Genomic DNA, 15050 nt, shown 5'->3' on the forward strand with positions numbered 1-15050 from the left:
TTTCTTTACCGCTTAGTCCTCACAAGGGTCGCGGGGGGTGCTGGAGCCTATCCCAGCTGGCTTCAGGCAGTAGGCGGGGTACACCCTGAACTGGTTCCCAGCCAATCGCAGGGCATATAATAATGATTTATGTCTGTCACTAATTTTTAAAGTGACAGTGTGTAATCTTTAGCGCCATCTAGCAGTGAACTAATAATTCATTCAATTAAAAAAAACACTATTAATATATCCATCCATCCATCCATTTTCTTAGCCGCTTTTCCTCACAAGGGTCGCGGGGGGTGCTGGAGCCTATCCCAGCTGGCTTCGGGCAGTAGGCGGGGTACACCCTGAACTGGTTGCCAGCCAATCGCAGGGCACACAGAGACGAACAACCACTCTCACAATCACACCTAGGGACAATTTTGGAGTGTTCAATTAACCTGCCATGCATGTCTTTGGAATGTGGGAGGAAACCGGAGTACCCGGTGAAAACCCACGCAAGCACGGGGAGAACATGCAAACTCCACCCAGGAAGGCCGAAGCCCGGACTCGATCTCACGTCCTCTGCACTGGGAGGCGGACGTGCTAACCAGTCAGCCACCGTGCTGCCCTACTATTAATATATATATATATATATATATATATATATATTATAATATGCAAAAAAAAATGTTCTATCACATCAACATAATTAAAAAATATATATATAATCCTAGGTCTAGTATTCACTAATTATATTACATGGCTGGAGCCCCCATGTCCCATGAGTTAGCTTCCGTAGCTGGGGTTTGGACCGCCAAGGCCCCCACCTTTGGCTGGGTCGATAAGGTAAGGCCTTCCCTGGTAAGGTCTATTCAGGGGTGCTGGAGAGGAGGGTCCATCAGGAAGTTGAATCTCAGATTCAGGAAGAGCAGTGTAATTTTTGTCCTGGCCGTGTAACAGTGAACCAGCTCTACCCCCTCCGCAGGGTCCTCGAGGGTGCATGGGAGTTCATTCAAACATGTTTTGTGGATTTGGAGAAGGCGTTCAACCGTGTCCCTCAGGGAGTCCTGTTGGGGGTGCTTCAGGAGTACAGGGGTACCGATCCCCCTGATACGGGCTGTTGGGTCCTTGTACGACCGGTGTCAGAGTTTGGTCAGCATTGCCGTCAGTAAGTCTGATTCGTTTCCTTCTCCTTACCTTCCTTCTCGGATTCGTTTCTGCTACGGTTGACCGAAGGACAACTTTGCGAACATGTGATTTGGGTTACCGTCGCTTGTCACCTTCTTTTTTCTTGCAAGCTTTGACTAGCTTTTTTTTATCACTAGCTTCTCCAAGCCACTCTTGTTAGCCACTCCGGCCTATGGCTCCAAAATAACTCCCGCTATCCCCTCTTGTCAGCTGCTCCAGCTAAATCCGGCTCGACCGGTCTTTCGTCATTGCTCGTCAGGCTTCATACCGGCTGCCAAGTCGCTGTCGCTCGCCAAGATGCTCGTTCACTTACGCAAAATAAGAATTGATGGTAGTGTGGTCTCTCTAAGCCACCGGAGTGTGCGTACTTTGAAATGCATGCGCTTCGGCTGCATTCTATGATATAGCGACATCTAGTGGTCATTTATTACACACTGTCACTTTTATTAAATGCAATTTGGTAACTGTTGAATCAGGTGTGTGACTTTAATGCGTTAACTATGATTAATTAAATACAAATACTGTCACACCGCGGTGAGGGTGTCTTGTCATTTCCTGTTTTATTGTGAAAAGTCTGACTCCTCTCGTTTCAGGTCACTTGCCCTTCCTCGTGTGGTGTCTGTGTCAACCCTGATCCCTGATTGTTTCCACCTGTTCCCCATTACCCTCATGTGTTAAATAGTCTGCGTTTTCCCTGTCTTGTGCCGAAGTGTTTTCGTTTGAGCCACTGAAGCCTGCCATAGACCACAGCCTTGATATCCAATTGCCTTGTTGCCTTTATTTGCCTTGTCTCGTGAGAGAACCTTTGTTTGTAATTTTGTATAGCTTAGTTTTGTTTAGTCATAGAGTGATTTTTGTTTTTGAATGTAGTTGTGTACTTCCTCCCATTTGGAGCGCTTTCAGTTAATGTTTGTATAGTCTTTATTTTTCCTCTCTCATTGAAGAGCTTTTGTTTTGTTAATTAAAAGCTGCTTTACCCTCCACCTCTTCCTCTGCGTCTGAGTCCAAAACAGCCTCGTTGTGTCAGAACACTTCGGCCAGCATGGACTCAGCAGAAAGAGAGCAATGGATCGCAGCTTTGCGGGCTCAGGATGCCCGTCTACGCCGACAGGAGGAGTTTCAGACCGGCATGGCAACGCAAATGACTGAGCTTTCAGCTCAGATTCCGGGTGCTCGAAGTCGCACCAATAGCCCTCCGGCCGAGCCAGAGACTCAAGCTACCTTGCCGATTCTACCCGTGCCATATACCGGATCAGGGATCAAGTTAGCCTCTCCTGAGCGATTCTCTGGAGAGCCAGGACAATGCAAGGCCTTTTTAACAGACTGTGACATTCATTTTGAGTACTCAACCCAGGCTTTTCCCACAGATCGTTCAAGGGTGGCTTTCATGATCTCTCACCTGACTGGAAGAGCCAGAGCCTGGGCCACGGCAGAGTGGGCCCGCTGTTCCCCACTTTGCAGCTCCGCCCCGAAATTCCGAGCCGCTCTTCAGGGAGTCTTTGACCCAGCCTGTTCCGACCGAGAAAAGGCCCGGCAGCTAAGCAGTCTGATCCAAGGAAGGGACTCCGTGAGTGACTATGCCATACGCTTCCGCACTCTTGCGGCAGAGAGTGGCTGGAACACCACGGCGCTCTACGACGTTTTTCTCAAGGGCCTGACAACGTCCATCCAGGAGCTTCTCATCGCAGTCGATCTTCCACCGGATTTGGACTCCCTCATCGCCCTGGCCATACGGACGGATCATCGGCTGCAGGAGGTGACGCAGAGCCGCGCTCGCCGGACCAGGACAATGGAGGGTTTCCCGCGCTTCTCAACATCAGGGGGGTCAGCTCCTCTCGGATCTCTGTCAGTTCAGCGCCAACCAGCTCCCGCGCAATCAGAGGAAGAGCCCATGCAACTGGGCAGAGCGCGGATCTCGCTGGAGGAGAGACGGCGTCGACAGCGGGAAGGGCTGTGTTTCTACTGCGGGAACCGAGATCACCTCGTGGTCGCCTGCCCAGCCAAAAGGACCCAAGAGGTGAGTCAAGTCACGACTCTGGCGGCGGCTCCACGCAGACTCACGTCAGTGAGGATCAACCATCACACCACTCCCACAGACCTCTATGCCCTGATAGATTCCGGGGCCGACGAGAGCCTAATTGACTGGGGGCTGGTGAGACATTTAGGAGCCAAGACTGAGCCGTTAATCAAGCCCATTAAGGCTAGGGCCCTGAATGGAAGTGAACTATTTATTATTACGCACATCACAGAACCCATCCCGCTCCAAGTCGGCAAACATAAGGAGCACCTAGTTTTTCACGTTTTTCAGTCTCCTTCACGGACCCTGGTCCTAGGACACCCTTGGTTGTGTGCACACAATCCCCATGTAGACTGGGTAACTGGCGAAGTTCTGGGATGGGGAAAGAATTGTGTGAGCCATGGGATTGGTTCACCAAACCGAGAAGTAGACATCACCACGGTTGATCACATTTCTGTCAAATCCTTCACAGACGCAGAATACCCGAATTTGAGTGCCGTGCCTCCATGCTACCATCACCTCCAGGAGATCTTTAGCAAGACCAAGGCCATGTCGCTCCCACCCCATCGTGCCTATGACTGTGCCATAGAACTGATTCCTGGTTCCACCATTCCCAAGGGACGCCTATATTCTGTTTCAGGACCAGAGAAGGCGGCTCTTAGGGATTACATCGAAACTTCTCTGAAGGCTGGACTGATTCGTCCTTCCTCATCACCTGCGGGAGCAGGTTTCTTTTTTGTGGGGAAGAAAGATGGTTCCTTACGGCCATGTATAGACTATAGCCCCCTTAATGACATTACGATAAAGAACCGCTACCCTCTTCCTCTCATGTCCTCCGTCTTTGAAAATCTCCAACAAGCCACAATCTTTACTAAATTGGACTTGCGCAACGCCTACCACCTCATTAGGATCCCAGAGGGGGATGAGTGGAAGACAGGGTTCAATACACCTAGTGGCCATTATGAATACCTGGTCATGCCCTTCGGACTCACTAACGCTCCTGCAGTGTTCCAGGCCATGATCAATGACGTGTTGAGAGACTTTCTGGACCAGTTTGTATATGCTTATTTAGACGACATACTCATATACTCGACAGATCTAGCCACTCATCAGATCCATGTTTCCAAGGTTCTTCAAAGACTGCTGGAGCACAAACTGTATGTTAAGGCCGAGAAATGCGTCTTTCATGCTGGAACCGTCTCTTTTTTGGGTTTCGTCATAGCTCCGGGGAGGGTTCAGATGGACCCGGCTAAAACTAGGGCTGTGACGGAGTGGCCCACTCCTGTTAGCCGCAAGAAGGTTCAGCAGTTCCTCGGGTTCGCAAACTTCTACAGACGCTTCATCAGAGGGTTCAGCGCAATAGCTGCCCCTCTGCATGCCCTCACCTCCACTCTGGTGAGGTTCAGTTGGTCACCGACGGCTGAAGCCGCTTTTGAAGAACTCAAGAAACGATTTGTCACAGCTCCGATCCTCATAGTACCAGATCCACAGCGGCAATTCATGGTGGAAGTGGATGCATCCAATGAGGGGATCGGAGCTGTCCTGTCTCAACGCGCAGAGAAGGATGGAAAGATGCACCCCTGCGCATTCTTTTCACGACGATTATCCAAGGCCGAGCGGAACTATGACGTTGGGGACAAAGAGCTTCTGGCCGTCAAGCTTGCTCTGGAAGAGTGGAGGCACTGGCTTGAGGGGGCAAAGCATCCATTCGTGGTCTGGACCGATCACAAGAACCTGGAATATATACGCAAAGCCAAGAGACTCAACTCACGCCAGGCCAGATGGGCACTCTTCTTCAATCGGTTTTCCTTCTCTCTCACTTACAGGCCAGGGTCCCAAAACGTCAAACCCGACGCCCTGTCCCGTCTCTACGATCCTGAGCCTGTAACTAAGGAACCAGAGACCATCCTTTCGCCGGACTGTGTGATTGGAGCCGTGACATGGCCTATCGAGAGAGAAGTGAAACAAGCCAACGGGGAGGCAACCCCACCAAGAGGGTGCCCGGCGAATAGGCTATTTGTTCCAGAGCAGCTGCGCCCACAGGCGATCCATTGGGGTCACACCTCGCTTCTATCCTGTCATCCGGGAGTTCGACGGACAATTTACGCCATCTCCCGGCGTTTCTGGTGGCCTTCCATGGAGCCGGAGGTCCGGGAGTACATCGAGGCCTGCTCGGTATGTGCTCGAAACAAGACATCCACCAGATCGCGCATGGGTCTGCTACAGCCTCTTCCCATTCCTTCTCGACCATGGGCTGAAATTTCCCTGGATTTTGTCACGGGACTTCCTCTCTCCAAAGGAAAGACCACCGTTCTCACAGTAGTTGACCGATTTTCTAAGATGGTCCGATTCTTAGCCTTGTCAAAGCTTCCCTCAGTTTACGGGTTCCCTAGAGACATTGTGTCGGATCGGGGGCCCCAGTTTGTGTCACGCTTTTGGAAGGAATTTTGCCGCCTAATAGGCGCCAAAGCCAGCCTAACCTCAGGGTACCACCCTGAGGCTAACGGTCAGTCGGAACGTCTCAACCAGCAGCTGGAAACCGGTTTACGGTGCCTTGTATCACAGAACCCGGCGTCGTGGAGCAAACACCTGGTTTGGGTTGAGTTTGCCCATAACTCCCTGCCCACCTCTGCTACTGGACTCACCCCCTTCAAATGCGTTTTTGGATACGACCCTCCTTTTTTTCCTAACCTAGAGTCTGAGGCCTCTGTTCCCTCAGCCCATGCCTTGGTCCGTCGTTGCCATCGCGTCTGGGCAGCCGCTAGGCAGGTTCTGGAGCGCCAGAGGGACAGAGGCAAGCGAGCAGCGGATCGGAAAAGGAGACCTGCTCCAGTATACCAGCCAGGGAACAAAGTGTGGTTGTCAGCCAAACATCTGCATTTAAAGGTGCCATGCCAAAAGTTGGCGCCTCGGTTTGTGGGCCCATACCCCATCTCCAAGGTGATCAACCCGGCCGCGGTCCGTCTTCGCCTGCCTCGGTCCTTGCGTGTTCACCCAACGTTCCACGTAAGCCAAGTCAAGCCAGTCAAGGAGAGTTCTCTGGTTCCGGCTCCTACGCCTCCGCCGCCTCCTGTGATTGTGGATGGGGGGCCCATCTACAAAGTCAAGCGATTGCTGGCCGTCCGCAAGCGGGGCCGGGGCAGGCAGTTCTTGGTGGACTGGGAGGGGTATGGGCCCGAGGAAAGACAGTGGATACCTTCCCGCTTCATCATGGATGACTCTCTAATTGAAGACTTTTTTAGGGATCATCCTGACCAGCCTGGGCCGTCAGGAGTCGGCCTTAGGGGGAGGGGTACTGTCACACCGCGGTGAGGGTGTCTTGTCATTTCCTGTTTTATTGTGAAAAGTCTGACTCCTCTCGTTTCAGGTCACTTGCCCTTCCTCGTGTGGTGTCTGTGTCAACCCTGATCCCTGATTGTTTCCACCTGTTCCCCATTACCCTCATGTGTTAAATAGTCTGCGTTTTCCCTGTCTTGTGCCGAAGTGTTTTCGTTTGAGCCACTGAAGCCTGCCATAGACCACAGCCTTGATATCCAATTGCCTTGTTGCCTTTATTTGCCTTGTCTCGTGAGAGAACCTTTGTTTGTAATTTTGTATAGCTTAGTTTTGTTTAGTCATAGAGTGATTTTTGTTTTTGAATGTAGTTGTGAACTTCCTCCCTTTTGGAGCGCTTTCAGTTAATGTTTGTATAGTCTTTATTTTTCCTCTCTCATTGAAGAGCTTTTGTTTTGTTAATTAAAAGCTGCTTTACCCTCCACCTCTTCCTCTGCGTCTGAGTCCAAAACAGCCTCGTTGTGTCAAATACATGGATTAAAAACATTCTAATCACAGTTGGGGTTTTAAATACTGTGAAACCTTTGTTCCAAACAATGCGGAAAATTTGTCAGTGCACCCATTGCTGGTACAACAAGTACACATGTCAACACAACAACAGCGGTGTGCGTGACCCTCAGTGTGGCTGGATGTCAGAAAGATCAAAATAGGGGTGCCTGCACATTGTACACAATACTCTTGCACACTGTGTTGCACAGTTACAATGAGGGAACTGTGAATAATCTTACAATCGTAAGATTATTATTTTTAGTCTCTTTTTTTCAAATGCTCTGTAATCCCAGGCACACTGGATAGCTGGGCTAAGTATAAGTTTGAAGCAAACTAACTTAAACGACTAAGATTTGGACAGAAAAGCAGAAAAGGGCTGTTAAAGTCCTCTGGCTACTTATTGTTGCGTATTTACTCATTTTTTTTGTTACTTAATTCATTATCACAAATCACCCATGGCTTCAAGACAGACATTACCAACAAGCCCGAATTAAAGAAGGGTTCCCCATACATAGAGCAAGAATTGCACCAACATTGTAACTCTTTGACTGCCAAAAACGTTAAATAATGTTTAGTAAAATCCTACGGAGGAGCGCCAAAGACGTTAAAAGACGGTCACCAAGTTTTTTTTTTTTTTTTTTTGGGAAACGGGTGGAGGAAAGCCTTGGCCAGCTGTGCTGAAAGTATCAAGCAGATCTAGTTAATATAATGACTATTTTTGGCCCCTAGATGACAGCGATGACTCTCTTTGGACAAGATTGGGTAGGCGTCAGTAGAAGACGTGAGGCGGAGCTAGAGTGTTGAGGGGACAATGGCTGAGAAAGCGAAAATGGCGACCGGTAGCAAGCAGCTCACGCTTGATCGTTTTTTTTCAAAGAAGAGAAGCATCAAACAGTGCTCAAGAGCACATTGATGACGACGATGATGATGATGGTGACTCCGAGGTTGACGCCGAAGTTGGAAGCGTTGACGCGGCGGCTATGATCACGTCATAAAGCCTCACCAGCTAGCGATGCTAACGCCGAAAAACGCGGAACACAACCGAGCACTTCTGCTCAGGCGGACGTTAAATAGGACGACGAAGAGTGCCCCGAGTCCAATACATATTCATCGGAGGAGTGGGTACAGTCTGATCACGGAGAAGACACTGGTTATGGACTACGATGCCACCATGAATGGAGCGGATAAGATGGATCAGAACATCTCTTACCACCCGGTATAGGAACTGAAGTACATGAGGAAGCCAGACGTAACACCACCGTAATGTCAGCGTATCATGATCCTGAGAGTAGACTTGATGGCAACGTGGCCAAACACACACTGCAGTATATACTTGCTATTCCCCGGAAAAAAAAGCCAGCAAAAAAGTGTAGCGTCTGCAATCGCAGTGAAACTAATCTGTTGTGCAAATCCTGCTGCGTCCCCTTGCACGCAGGGGAGTGTTACAAAAGGAAAAACTGTATTTGAAACATCCACACAATTGTAAATAGTACCACGGTTGCACACATTTGTAAATAGTTTGCCAAATTGTTACACTGTTGAATGTAAATAAACGTATTTTGCTATCAAAAAACACTTTTTCATTGTTGGTGGTAGTGTTTTACAGAAGTAAAGCACTGTTTAGGTGTTTGTGGCATCATTCATGGGAAAAAAAAGGTGTCAAATTCACTAGAGTGCATGAAATAATATCGTTTCACAAAAAGCTTGATTTCTCCGTATTTTGTTTCAAAACAGAGCATTTGGGTGAAACTAACCATTTTCTATTGTTGATTACTGAAAAACGAAATAAGGTAGAAACAAACTTTTTTTTCTGATGAAAGATGAGAGTCCAATCTTTCATTTGGTAGTATGTGTGTTTCCATAGTCCAAACACAAAATTTTCTGTGGACCTTGAAAGATCAGTCAAAATGCTTAAATCGGCTGGCACCCACGGCATCCCTTTTCTGAAAACGTCTGGCAGTCAAAGAGTTAATGAAAGCACCTGTCTGATTATATATGTTTGCACTGTTTTTATTTTTTTTAAACAAAATATTAATTTAGGCTGTGTGTAAAATTGTGGCAACCATGTCAATTTCAACTAAGCATTAATGTAAACTTTATAAACATACAGTACATATACTTAAATAAATTGCATCTTAATGGACAGATGAGAGGATTGACATGGATACAGTTTACTTAGAAAAAGAGTCACTCAGAATCACCAATACTTGTCAAGTTCCTGATACCAAAACGGCCACTTGAGGTATCGGCCACAGTCAGGAGTACCCGATATAAACAAAATATAAATAACACCACTATTGGACCAGTACCTGGTATAGGTACTCTCTCATACTTAATGAAAAGTGAGGTAAAAATAACTTAAAAAAAAAACATATTTAGAAAAATGTACACATAGAATAACATGCACCAAATCTAGACAATGAATATGCTGAAGATAAATAATCAATGAGTGAAAAGTTCATCCAGATTCCTTGGTTGTAACACACAAGAGTGTTTTTTCATATCCTGGAGACAATATTTTGCCAATAATATATCAGGAGCTACACATACAGATGCAGAGGAAATATTGTATGAACCAGATTAAAAAAGGTGGTATAATTCATGACTCACCATTTATTTTAGGGCTTGGTGTCCCCGGTATTAGTTTGACAGTTTTTTCCTGTGATTTGGATCCAGCTGCAGAAGAACACAATTATGTCACAAAGATGGCATCAAGGTGTCATAGCCAGAGGAGGTAGGACAAGTAAACACACTGCTCATGTGAAACATTTTTTATTTTTTTTATTCATAATTTAGCACAATTTACGAAACAAGACATGATTTTCAGGCAACCTAACCTAGTGTTTCCTTTATATTAATAGCATTTCACACACCAGCTCAGTCAATCTAGTTATGTAATGAAGTTTATGTAATAAAGTCACATTGTATTGAGTATTATCGAATTGCTTATGAGGTTATGAAAGTAGGGACTGAATGAAAGCTGCAATTGACTGGTCATGTGTATGTTTGCTATCATTCCACTCCCATCCTGTCAGTGATGTTAATGAAAAGTTTTGGGTTATACACAACCAAAATCAATCAAATCATTAAAATTAAGACATTTTCATAATTATATGAGGACTTTTCCATTTGACAACCAGAATTTTATTCTGTAACATTGGCTGGGTGTACATGCTAACTACTCATATTTTGTCATTACAATTCTAATTATTTTGATTGAAGATATGTGATCAACTGTTTAGATGTGGCATGCTCTATTTCAATATGGTGTATACAAGTGCCACTACGTTTAACTGAACATCCATTTCCCAGATGTGTGACATGCGCAGATCGATGTAAACTTCATGTGGTTAGTAGTCTTTTTAGCGCAGAAGCTGCAACTGTTTCACATAATTATTAAAGCTTGATTAAAAAAAAGCTGAAAACAAGCTCTGATTGGATGCAGCCGTATTAAAGTGCGCAAATGACCTCACTGTGCAATTACATCAAGACAGAGTATGCATACACACAGCAGTGGCATCGCCAGACCCTTTTTACTGAGACACAACAGGGTTCTATGTTAAGCCTTTTTAGGTGGTGGTCCAAGAGCCAAATTGTGGTAGCCCTGCCAGAACCTGCACTGACCCTGCATATCGCTGGCTCGATACATCACATGTCTGAATTTGGTCAATGTAATATATATATTTTATATATACATACATATATTTATACATAACACATACACACTTTCTTTAGTGACTTATCAGTCTTTCACATTTACTTTGGGGGATTTTTGCCACATTTTCTTGCAAAATGCAGCCAATTGAGAGAGGTTGGATGGGCGTCTAGCATAAACTGCCCGCTTCAGGTCCCGGCACAGTATCTTGAAAGAATTTCAGTCAGGATTTTAACTGGGCACATCCAGAACATGAATCTTGTGTTTTTCCAGACATTCCTTGGTTGTATTACTGGTATGTTTTGGATTATTGTCTTGTTGCATGATCTATCTTCTACCAGGCTGTAACTTCACAAAGAACGGCTTCAAGTTATGATCCAGGATTTCACAATATTCCTCTGAATTCATGATTCCCTAGACTATGTGGAGTTGTCCACGTCCTGAGGATGAAAAGCCAGCCCAGAACTTAACATTCTCACCACCTTGCTTCACTGTAGGGAGAAGGTTCTTTTGCTGGTATGCAGTGTTGACTTTTCACAAAACATGACTGTTTCAGTTGTGACCAAACAGTTAAATTTTGGACTCATCTGTCCACAGAAGGGACTTTCAAAAAGCTTCAGGTTTGTCCAGGTACTCTCTGGCAAAGTTGAGATGGGCATTTTTGATCTTTTTTACCTAGCAAGCTTTTCATTAAAGCCTTATCGATTGACTTTTCTTCTGATTGTTGAAACATGCACATGTCCCTGATGCACCAAAAGAGGTCTGCAAATCCCTTGATGTGATGCACAGGTTGTCTTTCACCTGAATTATCATTTGTCTTGTGGGTCTTGCTGATATTTTAGAAGATCATCCACTTTTAGGCTGGATTGTAGTAATTTTCAGTGTTCTTCAGTTGCAGATGATCTTCTTCACAGTGGAATGATGAAGCTCTTTTTTTTTTAGATGACTTTATAGCTTTCCCCAGACAGATGTGCTGTAACTACCCACTTCCTGAGGTCCCCTGAGATTTCTCTTCCTCTCAGCATGACTGACCTGTATGGGTTCATCTGGGTAAGACTAAAGTGACGTGGTTTTGTCTCTGTTTCAATCAGTGACGCACAATTTCTTCACGAACCAGCTCTCATTTTATTGGTGGTTAGTTTAGCTTTTTGTTTGTCCTACCTGATCCTACTTGACTGCTTGTTTTGAGCAATGCAGCTCAGGGTTCACTTACTTTTGCACACACACACACACACACCCACACCCACACCCACACCCACACACACACACGTATATATATATATATATATATATATACACACACACATATCTGAGCCCCTCCCGGATGACTGAGCTTCTTACCCTATCTCTAAGGGAGAGCCAAGACAACCTGTGGAGGAAAACACATTTCGGCCTCTTGTATCCGGGTTTTTGTTCTTTTGGTCACAACCCACAGCTCATGGCCAAAGGTGAGTTTAGGAACGTTCTTTTTTTGTTGACTCACTAAAGTGCTCTATAGTAGTAGTAGTAACGACAACATTTTCTCCTCTCTGGTGTGCGAGAATGCACGAATGAGCGGCATTGTTCTAAAGCGCTACGCGATGAAACACTAGCGAAGGAAGTGTTCCAGTGTTGGCCTAAATGTAGCATTAGGCCTAGTATACACTCATCGCTGATAAACATAACGTAACGTTTTCCTACATGGTTTTCTTTACTTCCAACCACTCAATGGCATCATCTCGCTCATCTGGCATTGCACACCTCTGTAAGTAACTTACCTCTGCATACGGGCACCTTGCCAGTCCAGCTGCCATCAGAGCGGCAGAAGCGGTGCTCTGAACCCCCGGAAAGGAAGTATCCTGGCTGACAGGTATATACCAAGGTGTAACCATAGGAGGCCAGATCCAGGCCCATCACATCAGAGTTGGCTGGGCTGCGCGGTTGCTTGCATGAATGAGCTGGAGAGCAGGCAGATGGCAAAAAATGAGTGCACGCACAGAAACACTGTGATATATACATGTACAAATGGCTCAGGCTACACACATAAAGTGGCGAATCATTAGGAGCTCAGTGGGGGAAAAGGGAAATACATGAGGAAGGTTTACATGAAACTTGCTATAAAGAGAATCACAAACACTTAAGCATTTAATTAAGCCCAGGGAGCTATCAAGAAAATTGCATATCGATAATTTAAAACGCTCAATTTCTTTTGTAATACAAATTTGGCCTTTCAGAAGCACCGTTTAATGAACTGCAGGAAATTCAAAGTACTGCAATTTGAATGCTGTTGGACGTTAACTTTGTAAGCAGGATTTAGCTATACTTTTGTAATATGGCTGGGCATCTTGTGAGTATACTTCATTAAGTCACCATATGCATACTATACAAGTGGAAATTAAGCCATTAAATACAGGAGGCCAGTGCTTACAGTGAGTGTGATACTCAAGCAGCAACAGAAAATACTGTAAAACCTAAACACCTATTTCCATTTTCTTTAATGAACAAAAACATGGTGAATTGGGCTTCAGAAACATGAACATCCATCCATCCATTAACCATTAACCACCACTGCTGCAGCTATGCTAGCCCAGACTTCCCTCCCCCCGGCCATTACATTCAGCGGCCTAGGGTGTCATGGTGCCAAGTGTACATATGGACACCCTTATGTTTGAACAAGGTATTCTTTATAGACAATCCATGATGAAGACATAAGTCCAGTAACAGAACACCGCTCTGGTTCTGATCGGGGGGGCCGTTCCTCCCAGTCGTGCCCCTCCAGATCTCACTGTCATTGACCACTTGAATATTGAAGTCCCCCAGCTGAACGAGGGAGTCCCCAGGGGGAGCACTATCCAGCAAGGACTGCAAAAAGGGTAGATAATCTTAACTGTTGTTTGGTGCGTCGGCACCAACAATAGTTAGGACCCGATCCCCCCACCCGACCCCCCCAATGTACAGGCAGCGGTTGCGCGCCCCTCACCGTGGGCAACTCCAGAGTGCAAGAAAGTCCAACACCCCTCGAGAGGACAGGCACCAGAGACCAAGCTGTGTGTGGAGGCAAGTCTGACGATGTCTAGTCCGAACTTCTCTAGCTCACACACCAGGTCAGGCTCTTTTCCCACCAGAGAGGTAACATTCCATGTCGCAAGAGCGAGCTTCTGTAACTGGGGATCGGACCACCGCCCAGCTCACACAGCACCCAACTCCTTTGGCCCCTCCCACAGGTGGTGAGTGAATGGGACGCACGTTCAGACCAGATGCTCACTTTTTAGCCCCACCTCCAGGCCTGGCTCCAGAGAGGGGTCCCGGTTACCCGTGTCCAGGCAAGGAAAAATGTGATCTAAATGTTTGACTCATCATAAGGTGTCTTTTGAGCCGTGCTTTGTCTGGCTCCTCGCGTAGGACCTGTTAGCCATGGGTGACCATGCCAGGGACATAAAGCCCCAGAAAACATAGCTCCTAGGATAATTGGGGCACACAAACTCCTCCATCACAGTAAGGTGGAGGCATGAACATTACTATGAAAATACCAAAATAAATCGGCAGCTTGTGGCTAAACGTGCACATGTGCCAGGTGTCAAATGAGAAACAGCTGCAAGAGTCACATTCACAAATTGGTACTGGATGGCACCCTAATGTAGGCTATCCTACATAATGACGTCCTCCCGTATTTGTTGAATAGTAAGCTGTACTTATGTTTGATTAAACGGTAGCTGTGTGCATTTTTAATAATATAGAGTAGCAGGACACTTAAATTTAAAATTTGGAGGGTTCTCTCAGGGCAAAGGTCCAAACCACGAGTTCTGATTTGCATGGCCAGCCTTCACACAAAATTAAAATGTCTCATTTCCTTTTCATCACGTTTTTAGTCTCTTCCAAAAAGTATTTTAACAACATTTAGTTTTTCTTGTAAATTGAAGACATTTGGGTTTAAGATAAAAAGATGAATATGAGACAAAAAAATCAAAATTCCACAACTTTTTTTCATGCTATTTACATCTTCATGTGTTAAACAAATCAGGACAGAGCACCGTTTGTTTGAACCCATCCATTTTTCAAGTGAACATAAGTATTGTGTAGCGTAAATTAGGATCGCTTAAGGAGCGATGTATACAACTAGTGAGACTGCCTGCAGTTCTATTTGTCACCTTCAGGAAAGACCACATTTGTTTGGTTAATTTTTTTGAGTAAACAAAGGAAAAACCTCGTGTAAATCAGTCTTTTTATGAAGGAGCTATAATTGAATATTTTTGGAGTTCTTTTTACCCAATTATGGGTTAATTTGATTCCAACACACACACACAATACACGCTGATGTGTTGTATATGCAAAAGATATTTAGATGTTAAGAACTTCTCCCTTGTCCCGGGGGATGCGGGGTACAATGAGTCCGAGTGGACTATGTTCCTTGCCTCCATTGTTGAG

At 45.7% G+C, this 15050-nt stretch overlaps 1 protein-coding gene across 2 annotated transcripts in view; it reads right to left on the reverse strand.

Annotated features, from left to right (window-relative positions):
* Positions 1-15050, reverse strand: part of LOC144057714 (CUB and sushi domain-containing protein 3-like) — a 566138-nt gene that overhangs the window by 19364 nt on the left and 531724 nt on the right. For both annotated transcript variants that reach the window (XM_077575584.1, XM_077575583.1), the window contains exons 64-65: positions 12404-12583; positions 9602-9667 (exon numbers count right to left, since the gene is read on the reverse strand). In XM_077575584.1, the coding sequence (XP_077431710.1) occupies positions 9602-9667; positions 12404-12583 (246 nt within the window). The remainder of the gene's footprint in view (positions 1-9601; positions 9668-12403; positions 12584-15050) is intronic.

Source organism: Vanacampus margaritifer, chromosome 9, assembly GCF_051991255.1.
Source record: "Vanacampus margaritifer isolate UIUO_Vmar chromosome 9, RoL_Vmar_1.0, whole genome shotgun sequence".
Classification (NCBI taxonomy): Eukaryota; Metazoa; Chordata; class Actinopteri; order Syngnathiformes; family Syngnathidae; genus Vanacampus; species Vanacampus margaritifer.